The 16,523-nt window shown below is 38.2% G+C and overlaps 1 protein-coding gene across 4 annotated transcripts; it reads right to left on the minus strand.

Annotated features, from left to right (window-relative positions):
- Positions 1-248: 248 nt before the first annotated feature.
- Positions 249-16,071, minus strand: LOC110225421 (THO complex subunit 2). 4 transcript variants are annotated; one of them, XR_002329764.1, is made up of 34 exons: positions 15,555-15,993; positions 15,336-15,461; positions 15,201-15,242; positions 14,620-14,679; positions 14,009-14,071; positions 13,682-13,762; positions 13,294-13,365; positions 13,170-13,217; positions 13,006-13,074; positions 12,786-12,919; positions 11,997-12,072; positions 11,475-11,668; positions 10,977-11,057; positions 10,624-10,816; positions 10,316-10,543; positions 10,154-10,234; positions 9,938-10,078; positions 9,788-9,847; positions 9,083-9,210; positions 8,599-8,695; positions 8,383-8,511; positions 7,732-7,835; positions 7,227-7,407; positions 6,872-7,038; positions 6,034-6,640; positions 5,824-5,928; positions 4,850-5,005; positions 4,646-4,726; positions 4,171-4,575; positions 3,522-3,729; positions 2,615-3,420; positions 2,062-2,372; positions 1,072-1,924; positions 249-867 (listed from the first exon to the last, which is right to left on the minus strand). XR_002329764.1 is itself a non-coding variant. In XM_021015156.1 (34 exons), exons 2-34 carry the CDS (start codon positions 15,687-15,689, stop codon positions 1,855-1,857), a joined length of 5,418 nt encoding a protein of 1,805 aa, XP_020870815.1. In that variant the 5' UTR covers positions 15,690-15,746; positions 15,854-16,071; the 3' UTR covers positions 249-1,854. The 4 variants fall into 4 exon arrangements, 3 of the variants coding, with proteins under 3 accessions (XP_020870815.1, XP_020870814.1, XP_020870813.1); XM_021015156.1 differs by having other exon boundaries at positions 249-1,924; positions 9,938-10,057; positions 15,555-15,746; positions 15,854-16,071; XM_021015155.1 differs by having other exon boundaries at positions 249-1,924; positions 15,555-15,746; positions 15,854-15,993.
- Between the last annotated feature and the right edge of the window lie 452 nt (positions 16,072-16,523).

Below are 16,523 nucleotides of genomic sequence, written 5' to 3' on the forward strand. Positions count from 1 at the left end.
GTGTGAAAGATGGATCCCTAAATGAAACCTTTTTGTATCGAATGTGATTTAGTGAAAAAAATTTGGTACGGAAAGTGAATAATCAAAATTACCAGTCCACATATCGCCAAAGATTGTAATATGTTCTTTCTCATTTCCATTTGTCATAATGAGATTCCACCATAAAGTATTTCATTGTTTAGCTAAATAAGTGAGCAGGTCAAAGGCTATTAATGGATCATTTGTATTGTGTCAATCTGATTCATACGTTTTTTTTTTTTTTTTGTCTGAATAATCATATTAAACCTTCGAAAGATACAAAGATCGGCGGAAAGAGTTAATATCCCCGATAAGATGAGTCGGCGGAAAATAGTGATATCCCCGAAGCCAAAAGTCCAAAAGAGGGAAGCTAACAAACAACCAAATACAAGACCATAAGCTAAACTTAGAAAACTAATCGATAAACCTCTAAAGATTGAATTAACTAGAAAACACAAGAATCTCAAAGGAAAAGGCCTGAACTTGAAGCTAAGGGATCGACGCACAAATGCCTTATTTGTCTTGTGGAGAGGAACCGAATCAAAACCCATGAATAGCTCCTCTCTCTGCTGAAAGAATTGATAGAGCTTTGGGTAGTATTAAACGTTCCAAACCAACCCCGAGAAGACGATAAACTCAAGTGGAAGAGATACCGCATATGATGGCAAAATAGCGACCCACGAACTCCAAACGAAGCAAATCTTGATGAGACAGAAGAACCAGCCAAGGAAGATGAGCAAAGAGCCAATGGCAAAAGGCATCGAGTCCGTCTCACCACACGAGAGATTTTCCAGGACATTCGATACAAAACACAACACCAAGGCAGAGGAACAATGGCCAGAACCGAAACTTCACTCAAACAAGATCCAACCACAGAACAGACAAAAACCCCACAAAAGTAAGACTCTGAGAATTCAAAAACAATCAGGAGGAGAAACCGCTATCCAGAGCAACTAACCCACAAACTAAGACACGAACAATAACTAAGGCCACCATCAAGCAAACCGGGGATAAACCAAACAAGCTTGACTTGAAGAGATTGAAATCAATTACCAGTCTAGAAATCAACATCACCATCCCCATATAAGAACCCACTCCGACAAGCACCATCGACCACCGCGACAGACCAGATCAGGATCTTCAATGGTAGAGCGAGACTCCGACAAAACAGCAATAGAAAACGAATCCAAGGCGAAACGGAACCTAACACAAGAGGTAGATCGAGCAAGACAACTGAAACTCCGAAAGCTTTAACGGAACTACACCTTGAACCAGAGTAACTCCGCCTCCGATCTCGTCGAGAGAAGCCAAAACCACTCGAAAACTACAAAGCCGATGAGAACGAAACTAAAGAAAGAAGAAAAAAACAACTAAAAACACACACGCGGCACAACGCCGGGGCTGTAAAGCCACCGGACGTTGGCCGAGAACAAGACGGCGGCTTTTAGTTTGATAGAGGAGAGAGGTGGGAGAGAATTAGGTTTTTTGCTCCACCGACGTTCGATGACTTTTATCTGATTCATACGTTTTATCACACTGTTTTAAAACAATAGAGAACCCCAAAATTTTTTTTGATATTTGTTACACTATAAATTTCCCTGGCTAGCTACAGTTTACAAGCTCCGACATAAATCTGAAAATTTCGAATAGGTCAATTGGTATGAATATATCTGAAGTCTTGAAAGTCATTTTTATCAAACTCGGCGGAGCCAAATGACAAAGTAGACCCGCATGGTCATTGAATAGTATGTGTACAACAAAAGCAGCAGTGTTCAATACCAGGCATTTGTCTCTCTCTTCATTGAACAAACCAAAGGATCTGCGAATCATCACTCTCTACTTCCGATCTCTCCGCTTCCGCTCTGCTCTCTGCCTCTTGTCGTCTTCCCATTCACGGTCATACATTCTATACCAAGGTCAAGGAAATTGCAACTCTGAAGAGACCATTCAATGATGCATCATATAAGGGTTTGATTCATGATGCAAACTCAACCAGAGAGATTATATAAGTTGGTAACGGGGCTCTTTTTATTTTAAGGATACGGGTCAGGATCACGACGAGCCATCTTGCTGGAAGCTTCTTTTCCAAGAAGTCTGATGCTTGGCTCTTCAAGATAGCCTCCGTGTTGAATCATACTACTGTTCTTCCGCTCTCTGCCTTCGTACGATGATGGTCCCATACCAGTCGATAAAGACGATTGATGTGGCATAGGAGAGTATTCTCCTGGCTCTGCAGATGGGACCTGTTGCTCCCTCTTAAGCTTCCTTCTCTTGGAGGCTTCAAAATCATCTTTCAAAGGGAGGCTCTTTTCTCTTTCTCTTTCTCTCTCTCTTTCCCTTTCTCTTTCTTCTCCCTGCATAGAGTAGATAAGATGTTTTTTCATATGGTCAAACAGGGAGATCACTACGGAAAACACTCCATCGAGTTTCTCTTTTTAACGATAAAAACTAATCAAATCTGTCAAACAAAAAATCACTTCAAGAAATCAGAAACGAACTACCATAACATAAAAGTAGATAAGATAACAAAACCATGAAGATGCAGCTACTGCTGATATTCTGCAGTTCTTAATATGTATAGAGGGAGCAGCTATACCTTCACAGTGATTGTTTCTCGGTCATCTCGCTTTCGGTCCCGAATATCGTCATCTCTTCTACGTTTTGCATCATCCACAGAAACTGATAAATTCTCTTCAGAGCGTCGTCTCTCTCTATCATCATGCCTCGGGGAAAGCCTCTGAGAATGCCTTGCACCTCCAGCCCTTCTTTCGAGATCTTCTTTCGCGGCCATAGAATGTGGAACGATGTTAGGAGGTAAAGGTGGAGGTGGGGGTAAACCTTGAGAATGAAAATGATCATCAGGATGAGATTTCTCAAGTGATGCCTCACTATGACGCAGTTTGCTTCTATCATCTTTGTTTCTTTCATCCTTGTTTCTATCATAACTCCTAGTTGTTCCTTTATCTAGACCCTTCTCAACTGAGCGCTCTCTTCCATGACGTTCCAAGGATTTGTCTCGTGCTTTCTCAACATCATCTCCACGAGGTTTATCAGAACGATCAACTCTTTCTCTGTGCTCTCTATCCTGTCTTTCATAACCCTTATCCTTTGATCTATCTTGATCCCTATGGGTGCTTTGGTCATCAGTAACTGTTTTGTTTAAATCCAATCGAGCCTCTGCTGATCTATCTCGGTCACTCGATCGAGGCTCACTGTCATGCTCTTTGTGCTCAGCATCTCCTTTACGACGTTTACTTATTCTTTCACTATCCTCAACAGCATTAGTTCGTTTTTGTAACCTATCACTCGATCTCACAGAAGTGACAATTTCATGCCTAGGGGAATGAACAGTCCGAGAAGATTGCTTTTGTGCATCCAAAGCTTCAGCACCATCATCTTTTACTGCATCAGAAATTAAAGTCAGAATACCTGACAACTGACAAGTCCATCCAACTTACATTAGCTTCCACGAATATCTAATAGTTTTGTGGGTGAGAACAAACCTTTGGACGACCCAGTAGCTATGCTACCATTGGCTGCTGTGCTGGAAAGAGCTTTGGTCAAACCTGATTGCCTGCTCTCCAGATAAATAAGATCTTTGTCAGCTGTGGATGTTCTTCCAACAGCTTTACCGGACTTTCCATCATCTTTTCCAAAATCTTGCTTTGTAGATTTGTTCACCGATGCACTTCGTTTAGAGGAAGGTTTCAACTGCCAGCCAAAAATAATTATACATAAGTTAGAGCCCAAGAACTTCCTGAATTGCTAATTAACTGAACTTTTTCAGCCACCAATTTCCAACATAAAAAGGGGGAGTAGATTGAGGTGAAGGCGAAGAGTGTACATTGTAGCATATTTCATCATCTTGGGATCAAAATAACTGAACTTAGCGCTCTCACTCACAACCCAGGGCCCACGTGACACGGTAACCCCAAATATAATTTCTAATCATCACTTCTTCTAAATCAGTCCTTTAGAAAACGAATTGTCAAAAAAGTAGAATTGGCTCTACCAAAACAAATAAGATAGAATGGGCAGTATAAATTTGCTAAATAATTTCTGTGAACATTTGCTAGTGACAAATTTGGGTTTCTAAATAAAGTAGGGGTTGTTAACTTAACAAATAAAAGAGAATAAATAATACAGCCATACCTCGGCTTCAGAATACTTAGAAGGAGCTTTGACAGGATTCTCATCAGGTATTCGGGGTGTTTCATCTGTTTCCTTTTGTTCCATTGACTTCCTAGACATGGTAGGTTGGGCATCCAATGGATTGCCACCCTTTGATTTTAGATGTCCTTGATCAGATTTTGAAGGTATACTTTCCGTTCTTCCATCTAGAGGTTTAGTTTTCAACATCTGGTCCTTGCCCAATCCACCAGACTCAGGCTGCTGGTTAATAGTAGCTCTTTCCCCAGTTGGTTCACCTTGGGAGACACCAACTAACAAGCCATTCTGGGAAGAAGCATGGGAAGAGGCATGTTTTGGAGTATGTACTGGCGGAGCCTTTAGTTCAAGGAAGCCCATGCTAAATTCTTCGTCTGTAACCCAATGTGGCTGCAAATAAACGACATTCAGTGAAATTGCATAAAACCCTGAACTTGAAATTGCTATGGTTAGTACTCACTTTTCTTGCAGACAGAGCAGCGGCAACACCAGTTGCTAGAACCTTAAGGTCCTCTCGCTCATCATTTTTAATCTTGGCTACCTAAAAGACCAGACCACCAACGAAAGGAAACATTAATCTTTTCACAAAGAAAACACAGGAAAAGATAGAAATCACACTAATTAAAAGCAGATTCATAAGACTAGCTAGTAAAGAGGTACTTGCCCGTTTCTCAAGGTTTATCCCAGTTTTCCGAGTAACTGGGAAAACACCAGATATTTTTGTTAACATAATTAGGGCATTACGAATCTCCATATACTCATTAGACTCCAGACACTGGATCAAAAGCCGTGTGATTCTTCCACTCCATTTCCAATGTACCTTTCAGAGAGATCAACAGATGAAACAGACATGAAACACAGAAGGAACAAGACTTTGTTACCAGTTTCTAAAGCAGAACACGTGATAGCTACATACTGTACAATTACATAGGGAAAAAATATCCACAGATGAAATGGAAAATATCAAAAATCACTGACCAGAAGCACTGCAGTTCCGTAAAACAAAAAAGGTATATAACTACTTTTATAGGCGTCATGCCAGAATTTCAATAAATCAATATAAAAAGGTTTGAACGTCCAACCCACATTTAAACAACCGTTAGTTCAAACAGTATCAGAGTCTTACATGTCATTATTTTTTTCTTAAGAAAAACCTAAAAATAGTTATAGTAATCTACAAGTTGTTTTGAACCCGACTGAACGACAGAGATATGAAAGAACTAGCGAGCTTAAATCCCAATACAGAGAACATGCACTGTAAGTAACTCATAACTTGACTACAGAAGAGATGGTGTAAACAAACTCTTGACTGACTGGCTTCAGCCACTAATCGTATATCATACAAATTATTCTTCATACGCAACCCCTTAGTTTCACTTCACCCTAAACTCCCATTTAAAACTGAAATTTCCTTTTTCGTCCGTACATCAAAGTTTCTAGGTGATTACCTCTCAGCTATTGAAAGATCTTCAAGTTAACCATTAATACTTCCAGAAATGTATTCAAATGCACTTCTACATGTGGCTTATCATAACTACGAATACTAAATAATAACGAACAAGGATACTTGAGACAGTTATAGAGTTTATATCACTAGAAGTAACATAGAAATACAAGTCAAGGATCAGATTTTCTAACCTTCACAAATTGTCCAAATGTGACACGCTGGCTGTTAGGGTATCTATAATAAACAGCAAACCCTGGCATGTTTCCGCACTCATGCTCATAGACTGATTCTTTGCTCTGAGAAAAGATTAGAAACAACAACAACATTAGAAACTAGGTTAGAAAGAAAACCCTGATTCTATACTTCCATCGTCAAAGAAAAATATTTTTTTTAATAGTGACCTTCCAGTGGTATGCAATCTTTAAGGTCTCAAACAAAAACCTCCCAAGTCTTCCAACTTCATATTCAGTGCAGCAGCAGATCATTGGTTGCAGCGTTTTACAAATCAGTACATCAATGTGGTTGACAGTGTTGAAAAAGGGTGTTCCAAGAGAGTGAAGCATATGTACAAACATCGCGCAGTACACAGAATCTGCCATGCTAAATGTGCAACGAGGGAAAATACAACGTTGCAGGAACTCCATATTAATCTTCAAAGTATCAGGACAGGAGCTCAACCATGTATCTTTTTCACGTGAAAGCCTTCTACGGACAGAAGCCACATGTTCTTCATGCTTTTTCAGTTCACCGGTTAGACGATCAAGAGACTCTTGAATCCTTTCCTTCTCTTTTTTCCTCTTGGTAATTGCTGAACTAGAATTATCAGCAACCTCTTCAAGTGTCTTAAGAGCAGCATGCTGTTTAGATATCTCAGACTCATAACGATTTCTGGGAACATGGAGATCATAAAGTGTAAGCCCCCAAAACGTAGCGTAGAGGTCTGGCGATAGACTATTCCAAGCTTTTGAGGGCAGCATTGTCCTTACTGTATCAAGAACATCAGACCACCTGCAAACACAATGATGAAGTAATTAAATGCACTTAAATAACTGATTATTTAACAGCGAGAGAAACTCCAATAGATCAGCATCTACTTGTAATGCAATTAAATAACTAATTCTTATCACTTCAAATCTTTAGAAAGAGACTATTTGAAACTACAAATAGATATCATAAAAAAAGAGTACAGAGTGTTGTGAATCAACCAAGTATACTATACAGGTTGAGTTGAAATCTTACTTTACAGCTTTTTCAGATGCACCGACATCGAGAATCATGGAACTCTCAGACTCTGATATTTCAGAATCCGCATCCATAGATTCCCCACTATCCAAAGGCCATGAAACATCACCATTCCGTCGACACTTGAAGAGCCTCATCACAGGGCGAAATACCAAAAAAGCGACCTGGCATGGGATTTATAACATAAGTTTTGGTTTCAAAATGCAGAGAAGTAAACACAAAAAGGCGGTAATAGTAGCTAACGATCTAGACTAAAAATACATAAGTTAAAGTCATGAAATCCATATTGTTGAAGAGTGAGGCAAACACAAGGGTAGAGAACAAGGAATGAAGAAAAGAATGATCACGAGACCTCTGGTTCGAGATGGTATGTGTGAACAAGCTCATCAAGCGAAGGTACCAGCCGAGCATAAGCAGTAGCCGGACTGACAGCACTAGAAAGGAAGTCTACGTATTGGAGAAGAATTCCATGACATCTGTCGAACTGTTCAGTGACCATCTTAATATATGGTGCATCCGCATTCACCACAACTCTGCATATCAGGAAGTTTACATTATAATAGACTAAATCCCGAACATCATGGTTTGTTGACTAAACAAATAAGACTACTGCACAATACTCAATTTAGAGATAGGAACATTGTCCGTAGTCACACCAAAATATATAAAACAATGTACAGTATTTATAGATGTTTTAGACACCAATTTCCTTTTCCGTGTCAATTTATGTTTCCAGGTATAGTGATGTAGAAACGTATGCATCCTGCTCCAGTAAAGACGTGTATGTTCCATGCAAACAATTAATGCACACTTCTAAATGTCAAAACAATTTTGAGTGTCCAGATTTGTCAACTTACAGAGAACGATGCTGGGCGATAAGTAACAAAAGGGGGATAGCTAACTTTGGTTCATCATTTGGAAGTAACGAATCTCGCAGACGGTTTGATGATTTGATAAGTGCCTGAAAAAACCACGAAGATGAATCAGAAATGTTTAAGAACTAAGATACTTCAATGATCTCCGAGGTAAATAAACAAACTTATCAACACCAATGCCACTATCGCAAGCACATTTGTTTTTATCTACACAGAGCCTAGCATCTAAAGAAGTATAGAAGAGAAGTTAAATGAAAAGCATTTCTTACAAGACCAGACATTCTAAATGAATGACTTCAAATCAAAACAAATTTTCCACAACCCTTCACATATTGTAAGAACATATATGCATGCAAATGCATAAATAAAACGGAGATGTAGGGGATCAAGCTTGAAAATGGCCAAATCAGGTAGTTTCGTTCAGATTACTGAAAATAAAGAACCCAAATCTCAAGCTCACAACATCTTCAATTTTCTCTTACAACAGTAAGCAAATAAAAACACTTATGGTAAGGACCAACGCTTGGCTCTTTCAAGATTCAATAAGTTATTTATTTTTAAATTGGTTTATTCTGCCGCAGCGAACGCTATTCACAATAAGGGTTTGAATTTTGAGGATCTCAAAAGACAAACCTTGTTGTTTCGCGTCATGCCAAAGGATGTTGCGTGATAACGTAAAGTCTCACTTCCTGCCATGGCATCCAACTGATCTTCGGTAAGGTTCTCAGTGTATTGTACATTTGCCATCTGCTGGACCAGTTCCTACAGTCATTATGAAATTACAGTCAGCCACAATTAGTCTGAATAAGTTGAATCATAAGAATTTGGGAATACAAACCAAAAGGGTACCTGGAGAAGAACAAGCTCGATCCCTTGGCCCCTCTTTAACTGGTTCACGAGATACTGGAAAAGACCCCTTAACTCCATTGATGGATACTTCTTACACCTGGAAAACATGATATAGTTTACGAAGACATTCCACAAAGATGGCAGTACAGCTTTTACTACTTTTTGAAAAAAAAATATATGTGCATCTTGCAGTAAAACTGTTGGCAGAATGGCAATATTCTAATGGCAATCAAGGACAAAGATAGAGAAACGGTACCAAATGGAAGAAGATGTCACCAAGTAACCACAATGGTTTTAAACATCAGAAATGCAATCATTCCTACAACAGTTTTACACTAAAATAATACTGCACTTTTCTTTTCTACCCTCGGCATAACAGAAATATGCAGGCACAGTGAAACACCCATAGCAATCAACTATCTCTCTAAATGAGTACTGAAACTATTTATAGCCTGTATTAATGTTTCCAAAGAAGAACACATACAGATGACCCCAAAATGATGCCAAAGATTGAAGCCAGTCTGATAAATTAATCCCGTCGTCTTTAAGTTTATCTCGTCCGCTTTGTGCCAGTCTCTCAATCACGACATATTCCAAGATATCATACTCAAGCTGTGCATCAGAAATAGTTTAGGAAGCATCAGAGTGTGCATAACAGAGGGCGAAACATCTCAAAAACAACAATGAATTGAAAAGGAAAGCTGACTTCAGGTAACTTAGCAAACAAAAGATTGTTGCAAGAACGAAGCCAGGAAAAAAAGAAACACATGACAGACCGCCTCAATGTACTAGAACAATAAATAGAAACATTTATTGAAAAAAAAATCTTAGAATATTCGGATCAATCTGATTGCATCCTAATTTTCAATGACTATCTCACTTCATCATTGCCTACTTCAGAAGCTCATGTATAACCAAACCAAAAAATCTCCATATCCCACATTTTAAACCTACCCCAGAGTGAATGTAGGCTGAACGTGTAAGATCTATCAGTAGAAAACATACATAGCCAAATCATAATCACTCAAAAGAAACTAGCTTTACTTTGCACTCTGAAAACAAGGCACTGGCAAAAAGTCCATCCGTCTACCTCATTAAAATTACTTTTTTTAGAACAACTAAACAGAAAACATGGGAGAGTAAGGGCATAAGGTGAATAAGAGCATGTCATACAAAAGGCGTCACGTACCTGTGTCAAGTACTTGAAGGCATCCACAACAGGAGCAATCATATCTCTGTATGCTTCAATCTGTTGTAACAAGAACCTGACAGTTAGCTCCATCTGAACAATTCGATTACAGAAATAAAAGCAACGCAACAGTTTGTAGTAGATCGACACCTGATTTACAATTGTCCGAAGCACCGTCATGGGATTGGCATGAGCTAGTTTTGCCACCATCCTTCCTAACTGCTTCAAATTTTCTTTTGCAAGCCGTTTCAGAATTCTTCTAGTATCCAACTGACATACGAGAATAGTCTCCTGAGGATCTGAAGGATGTATAATTCCATTTGTATTATAAGAGAATAACTGGTCAAAGAAGTCATACTGGTATACCTTTGCCACTTGCCTTGCTGCCAACAACAAAGGATTCCGCTCATCGTCCTTTTCCCACTCACCATATAAGCGATAACGAGCCTAATATAAAATTAATCAGTAAGATTGACAATCACGTTCTACATCAAAATATTTGGAACGAACAAACAGTATCAAGTCAACCTCATATGGAAGGAGACTCATCACTTCCCAAATCTCATGTCCAACTGCTGGATTTGCAGGTACCAACTGTAATGATGGCAGAAGGCATGTTCCTAGAGCTTCTTCCACTCTCAACCTAACTTCCTTCAGGTGCACACGAGAAACTTCATATGCACTACCTTCTTGATTTGACCCATCGCGAACAAGATCTAAGGCCGACAAGTAGTAAGCCCTTAATACTCTACAAATCTGCCACCGTGATAAAAATATATCAGCTTCAATCTTGAATCTTCTGTATAGAACATTCAATATTTTAAAGGTCAGCGCACCTTCTGCAACAGTTGTGTATTGCGGTACAGGTAGGGTCCAACAGTAACAAGCATTTGAAACACTTCTTTCGGAAGATCTAGATAAGTCCTATTAGCAGTGTGTGTGATCTTATCTGTACCCGCAGAAGAAGAATTTTGAACACGTGTCTGACGAGCAATGCGATAAGCATGAGTAATTGACTTCTCTATAAGCCTGAAAACATAGACAAAAAAATCATTGTTGTTATCATAGATTAGTGGCCACTGGCTAGATCTACAGTATCTCTTGGATACATAGAGCTGAAGATGCAAAGAAATGAAACCGCTATAAATCTGAGTGCAGAATAGTCCGAGCTAAAGGATTACTCACTAACCTAAACAAGCCACTACAAATCTGATCGTGTGCCACTGGATTAAGAGGCGCAAGACGCTCGAACAAGATATTGGCATGATACCTGAAAAGAAGTAAGGGTTAACATAAAAGTTAAAAAAAAAAAAAGAGCTTTCACCTCAGTTGAGCAGAAAGGGGAAGAGTAAGTAGTACGCTTTTAATATAAATTAAATATACAAAATAGCGTTGTATATTATAATGTAAACAAATTTTCTATGATAGTATGGATCTGAGACGTGAACTCGGCAGAAGACACCAGTAACAGTCATCCAACATGTCCTCTAAGTTCAATTTCAAGTAATAAAAAGGCAATGCATTTATCACAAAAATAACAATAACATACAGAGTACTTCATGAAGAAATCTCATCCTAATATAACTTAAAATTCCACATGCACTGGTTCAAGAAACGTGTTAACCAAATGGATTGGTTTGATAACAGTGGATTTGTTAAGTAAAAAGAAATGATTCGGTATACATACCAATCGTCCACAAAGAGGAAACCATTAAGAAGACCCAGAGTCTGATTATTTTCAAGCTCTGGTAATCGCTCAGTAACAGCTTCACTTTCCATGTCTAAAGCAGCAAAGAGATCTACTGTGACATCTCCTTGCTTCTCATCCTCCATAAGATCCTTCCCAGTAGCAGCGAGATTAATTTTTCCAATTTTATTGGCCTGTAGAAAAGGAGGGGCTTGTAAAAATCATAACTCATAAGTAAACATATGAAGTAAGGCCTCAAAAACAAAAAAAAAAAAAACAAAAATAATTGCCTGGCTTCCACGAAAATGGAGAAGTGCTTAGTATCTAAGTATTTATTAAAATTTACGAAGGTAAGAAGAGCAGAGAAAACATGTTTGTTCCTTTGTCTCAAGGGGAAAAAAGGTTTTAACACATAAGAAACATATAGACAACTTATGCTAGGCCAGAACAAAACTATCTTAAAACATCTATACACATGCACCTACAAGCATCTTAAGGACGAGGTCATATTTTGAACTGTACCTCTTCAAATCGCTTTGCAGAAGAAACATTATAATCTTCAAAAACATCGTCGTCCTTAGGTAGCAGATGTGCATATCTGTTCACAACAGTCAGGCAAAACAGCATAAGAATATAAGGTCCATATATTCAGTATAATTTCACTTGTTAGAGGCACAAAGAAAAGTACCAATCTAGTAATCACCAAAATCAGTACATTGTTGACATAAGATAATGATTTGAGTGCGTTGCTCACAAGAAAAAGAAATTAAGTCTACTAGGTATTCCTCCCTAAGAGCAATCTCTAAGTAAAAAGTAACTTACAACAGCCAAAAGGAATTTTCACAAGTAAACTTCAATAATTTCCTTTCAGACTACACTAAGAAACGAACTTAAAATTGATACCAAACAACTAGAAATAAGAGACAAGTGCAGAAGAGAAGACAATCTCTAATTTATATTCCAACTGATATAGCCTTATTCTCACACAATGAAGAAAAAAAGAACTAGTTATGAAGAAGACATGTACAAGTATCCAATTAGAAAGAAGACTTCAGTATGCGAAAAAAGGATAAAAACCAGTGTGCAAATAGCCTTATTCTCACATAACGAAAAGAAAAGAAGTCGTCATGAGGAAGACTATGTACAAGTATCCAATTAGTAAGGAGACTTCAGTCTACGGCAAAAGATAAAACCAGTATATTTCCTTAAGGCCACACAATGCTTGATTTTGAATATTCCGGAGAGGATCCAAATACCTTGAAAGCAAGAAAGGAAAGGGCGAAAAAAACAGTTGAAGGAAAAAGTACTCACATGCTTTCAAGATTGATAAACTCTTCCTTTACTAGCAAGGCTGTAAGCTTATAGAGCCCAACTGGAACAGGGCTATTCACCTCTAATCTCTGATAGTATTGGAATTTAAATCCAAGAATTTGTGAAGCATGAGACTGCATATGAAAAAGAATTTTTTAGCAAAAAAAAGTCTCTCAAGCTAAGCATTAGAATATGAAAATACGAGGAAGACATTCCAAACCTTAGGAAAGATAGGAATTAGATTGAGAAATGTGTCGTAGTCTTGTTCGAGTTCAAAGCAATCCAAAACCTATTCATCAATAACAAAGAGTACATTACTAATAGTGAAGGACAGATTGATGCGTGATGCGACAAAATATGACAGAATCAACAGTGAAAACTTACTATGTCGAAAACACGGTTTGGATCCAGGTCAAAATGCCCAATTAATGACTGCAAGAAATTATAAAGTTCAGAAAAGGTAAATGGAATACATATGCGAAACATAATGTATTGGCCGAATCAAAACCTTGATAATTCCCATCGTTGCTGCTGATGCATTGTGCGAAGAACTTGCAGATCCTCGGCACAAAAGAGTGACCTGCATTCCACAAAAAGGAACAACTGCAATAAGTTGGTGTATGTACAATCTGATTTAATCTAACTCCACAAATCAATAGAAACTCTACTGAGATAATATGTTCATTACTCTGCACAGCTATAATGTAAGTAAACTAACAGAAGATATGCCTTTCAACTAGAACCGTGTTGAATAGATCATCCCTTCCAAAAATTAAAGGGGTATTCCTTAAGTGTGTTTCAGAGAAACAGAAGTAAAGAGTATCTAAGAAAGGGCATAGAAACGAAGTGGACATGAAAAATGACAACAGAGAAAAGCTAGAGATCCTATAACGAACCAATTTGGCATATCCCTCGCTTTCTTCACGGAGTAAGTTGAACTTTGTCTGCTGGTACAGAAGGCGAGTGTTTAATCGCACCTGAGTAGAACCAACCAGAATTGTTATTTCCAAACAATGAGAAGCAGTTACACTAAAGTAGAAATTCTTATATGCATTAATCTTCCGCAATAGCAATTCACTCAGAGTAACTATGACATAAAGCAGACCACAGTGCAGCTGCATTGATGACTAAACAAGATAATATCATCATATAATTACCGCTATAACCTATAGCAAACTGTATGTCACATTAAAACAGCAGTTACAGATGTGTGAAGTCCTCACCTCTTTCCCCTTCAAATCTTGGGCCTTTATTTTAACCATATCAGCTTCCCAGAGAAACTCCTCCTAGAAGAAAATAAAAAAACTCAATAATCAGCGCCTTCAGAAAATTTACCTTCTTACTGATCAAGAAAATATAGAGGTTAGGTGGGGTACAAACTACTCAAATTGGGAATAATAATAAACATTATAGGACTTGCACCCTCCTATCCTTTACACCTACAGCAAGAAGAAGAGGGCTAGTCCGTGAGACCAGCTGGTCCACTGGATTTGTGAGGACCTTTCTTCAGTCTAAGGGATTAGTGTGACTTCCGAAATAGGCTTCAGCCTTGAAGTTAACTTCTATAATTACCTTAGCAACTACAATAAATAGTAAAGCAGTCTCTATCTATCACTCCACACTTGTTCATGCTATATATATGAGGGGACCAGTGAGGGAGTTATCGAGAACTGAGAGAAAGTTGTAAGGGGGAATAAGAGGGGACTCTATTAATAAACCTCTCAAATCTGTATTTCTTGTCTAAGTACTATCAATATAAAGATTATCTTCGTTTTATTCTGTTTCTTGGGCATTTTCCTGATTATTCATTGGCTGAAAGTAACATAATGTTTACCTCGCAACGCTCTTGGAAAAGCCTTAGAGGGACTGTCTGTGATTCCACAAGCCATTTCGCCTACAAAGAAAAAAACAAAATGATCGGTAGCTGTGAGCAGAGAAACCTTGAGGAGATGGTAAATGAGAACAGAAAGTATATTTTAAGGAAGAGAGTAAAGTATGCAATCATCAAATTCAATAAAATAAAACATATGTTAACAACGCAGACACTAATCACGTAAGCAGCTCAGACAACATTGGATCAAGCACACAAGGGAAGTTCAATAACAAACTGCACTAATAGATCATCTAAGGCATTAAGGTCAAAGTTTCAGCTCCTTAGGACGAAGTAACCTTTTACAATCAGAAAACTTCTTGCAACCTGCCCAGAATGAGCCACCGGTTGGTTGAACCTTAGGACACTACTGATAGCTAGACACCCCATGCTCTAATTTATTCAGCATAGAATACTATTGCATAATTCTGTTGTGATCTCTAATCTTTATATGAACAAATAAGTAGAATTATCGTTCCTAATCAAAACTAACAAGCCGAAACAACGATCAATTTTCAAAACGTAAAATAAATTCTAGTACTGACCAATTTGGTTAGGCGAGAACGTTGATCTCCCGACATGGTAAGCTGCAAAAAGAAGCAAAGACAAGACAAAAACAATCAATCCAACGCTAAATTGTTAAAACTAAGAAAGTCAAAACTGTTATTAGAAAGACTTACGTCTTGAGCTATCTGAGTCACAACATCCGCAAAACAAGAAGCTAACTCTTCCTTGGATGGCTTATCCAAAAACTCCACACCGTCCAACACTGCCTTGCAGCTCTGAATTGGCAATTCGCCACGAACCTAATAATCCATCACGAGGGCACCCTTGAGGAACTCGAAGAACATATACGCGTGATTGGATAGTAGGAAGAGAAGTGTTGTTTGTGTGTATACCAAAATCCAAGAGAGCTCGTAGAGGAAACGAAGCATCGGTACAGAGCTGGGCAGCTTGGTTCCATAGTTGCCATTCTTACCTTCACGAACAAACTCCTCCGTCACGTACTTACACTCCAGTAGCGGAAGAGACATCTTTAACCCTTTCGTGTGTATGTATGTATATCTTTCACTCTCCCCCTTGTCGAAACCCTAGAAGATGAAGAAAATAGGGTTTAAACTAAGGAAAATTCGATTGGCGAGCAGAAAATAAGCATTCCGATATCGGAAAGATAAGATGAAAAGGGAGAGGAACGAACAATTTTGATCAGAGAAGAAAAGAGAAATTAGGGTTTTGGATCATTTGATTTGATGGAAGTAAATTGAAGACGATGACGGTGTGATGATATTATATGTTTTGTTTTTGCAGAGACGGACTACTATTCTTTTTCCTTTTTCTACTTACCGATTTTTTTTCCTGTCGTCTTTGTTTCAGCAAAAAATTGAAGAGATCATTATTATGTTGTACAATTTCAATACAAACCGGATCCGGTTTAGTCTTAGGGTGTTGTTCGGCGTGAAACCAGCCCATGGGCTCAGATGGTTTTTGAGTCCAACACGATATTTTGATGAATTTTAAAAAAATTAATTAATGGATTATATTAGGAAAAATTAGATTGGGTACCACATTTTGCCCAAAAGTTATCACTTCTACCACATTTGAATCCCAATTATCATTCATACCACATTGTGTTTGTAAAATGACCATTTTACCTCCAACTGGTGAGATAAAGAACTGCAGTTGATGTGACTTTTCGAAACAAAGTTGTCCCCGAGTAAATCCAGATCTTCGTCTTCGTCCCCGAGTAAGTGAACGAGGAAGATCAACACTGTTTGCTTTCATTTCAATACTCGACAAATGAACCATCTCATTCCATGGTGGCTCGATTGAATTAGCTTTGTAATCGTGAATTATCATCGGCTCTGAAT

The sequence above is a fragment of the Arabidopsis lyrata genome (genome assembly GCF_000004255.2).
Source record: "Arabidopsis lyrata subsp. lyrata unplaced genomic scaffold ARALYscaffold_1, whole genome shotgun sequence".
Lineage (NCBI taxonomy): Eukaryota > Viridiplantae > Streptophyta > Magnoliopsida > Brassicales > Brassicaceae > Arabidopsis > Arabidopsis lyrata.

Excerpts from the sequence above, each read along its gene's own strand:
- LOC110225421 (XM_021015155.1), bottom strand. The coding sequence starts at position 15,689 with ATGTCTCTTCCGCTACTGGAGTGTAAGTACGTGACGGAGGAGTTTGTT. Across the intron at positions 13,763-14,008 it reads AAGATTTGAAGGGGAAAGAG|GTGCGATTAAACACTCGCCT; the intron begins GTGAGGACTTCA and ends GGTTCTACTCAG. Across the intron at positions 2,373-2,614 it reads GAGAAACAATCACTGTGAAG|GGAGAAGAAAGAGAAAGGGA; the intron begins GTATAGCTGCTC and ends TACTCTATGCAG.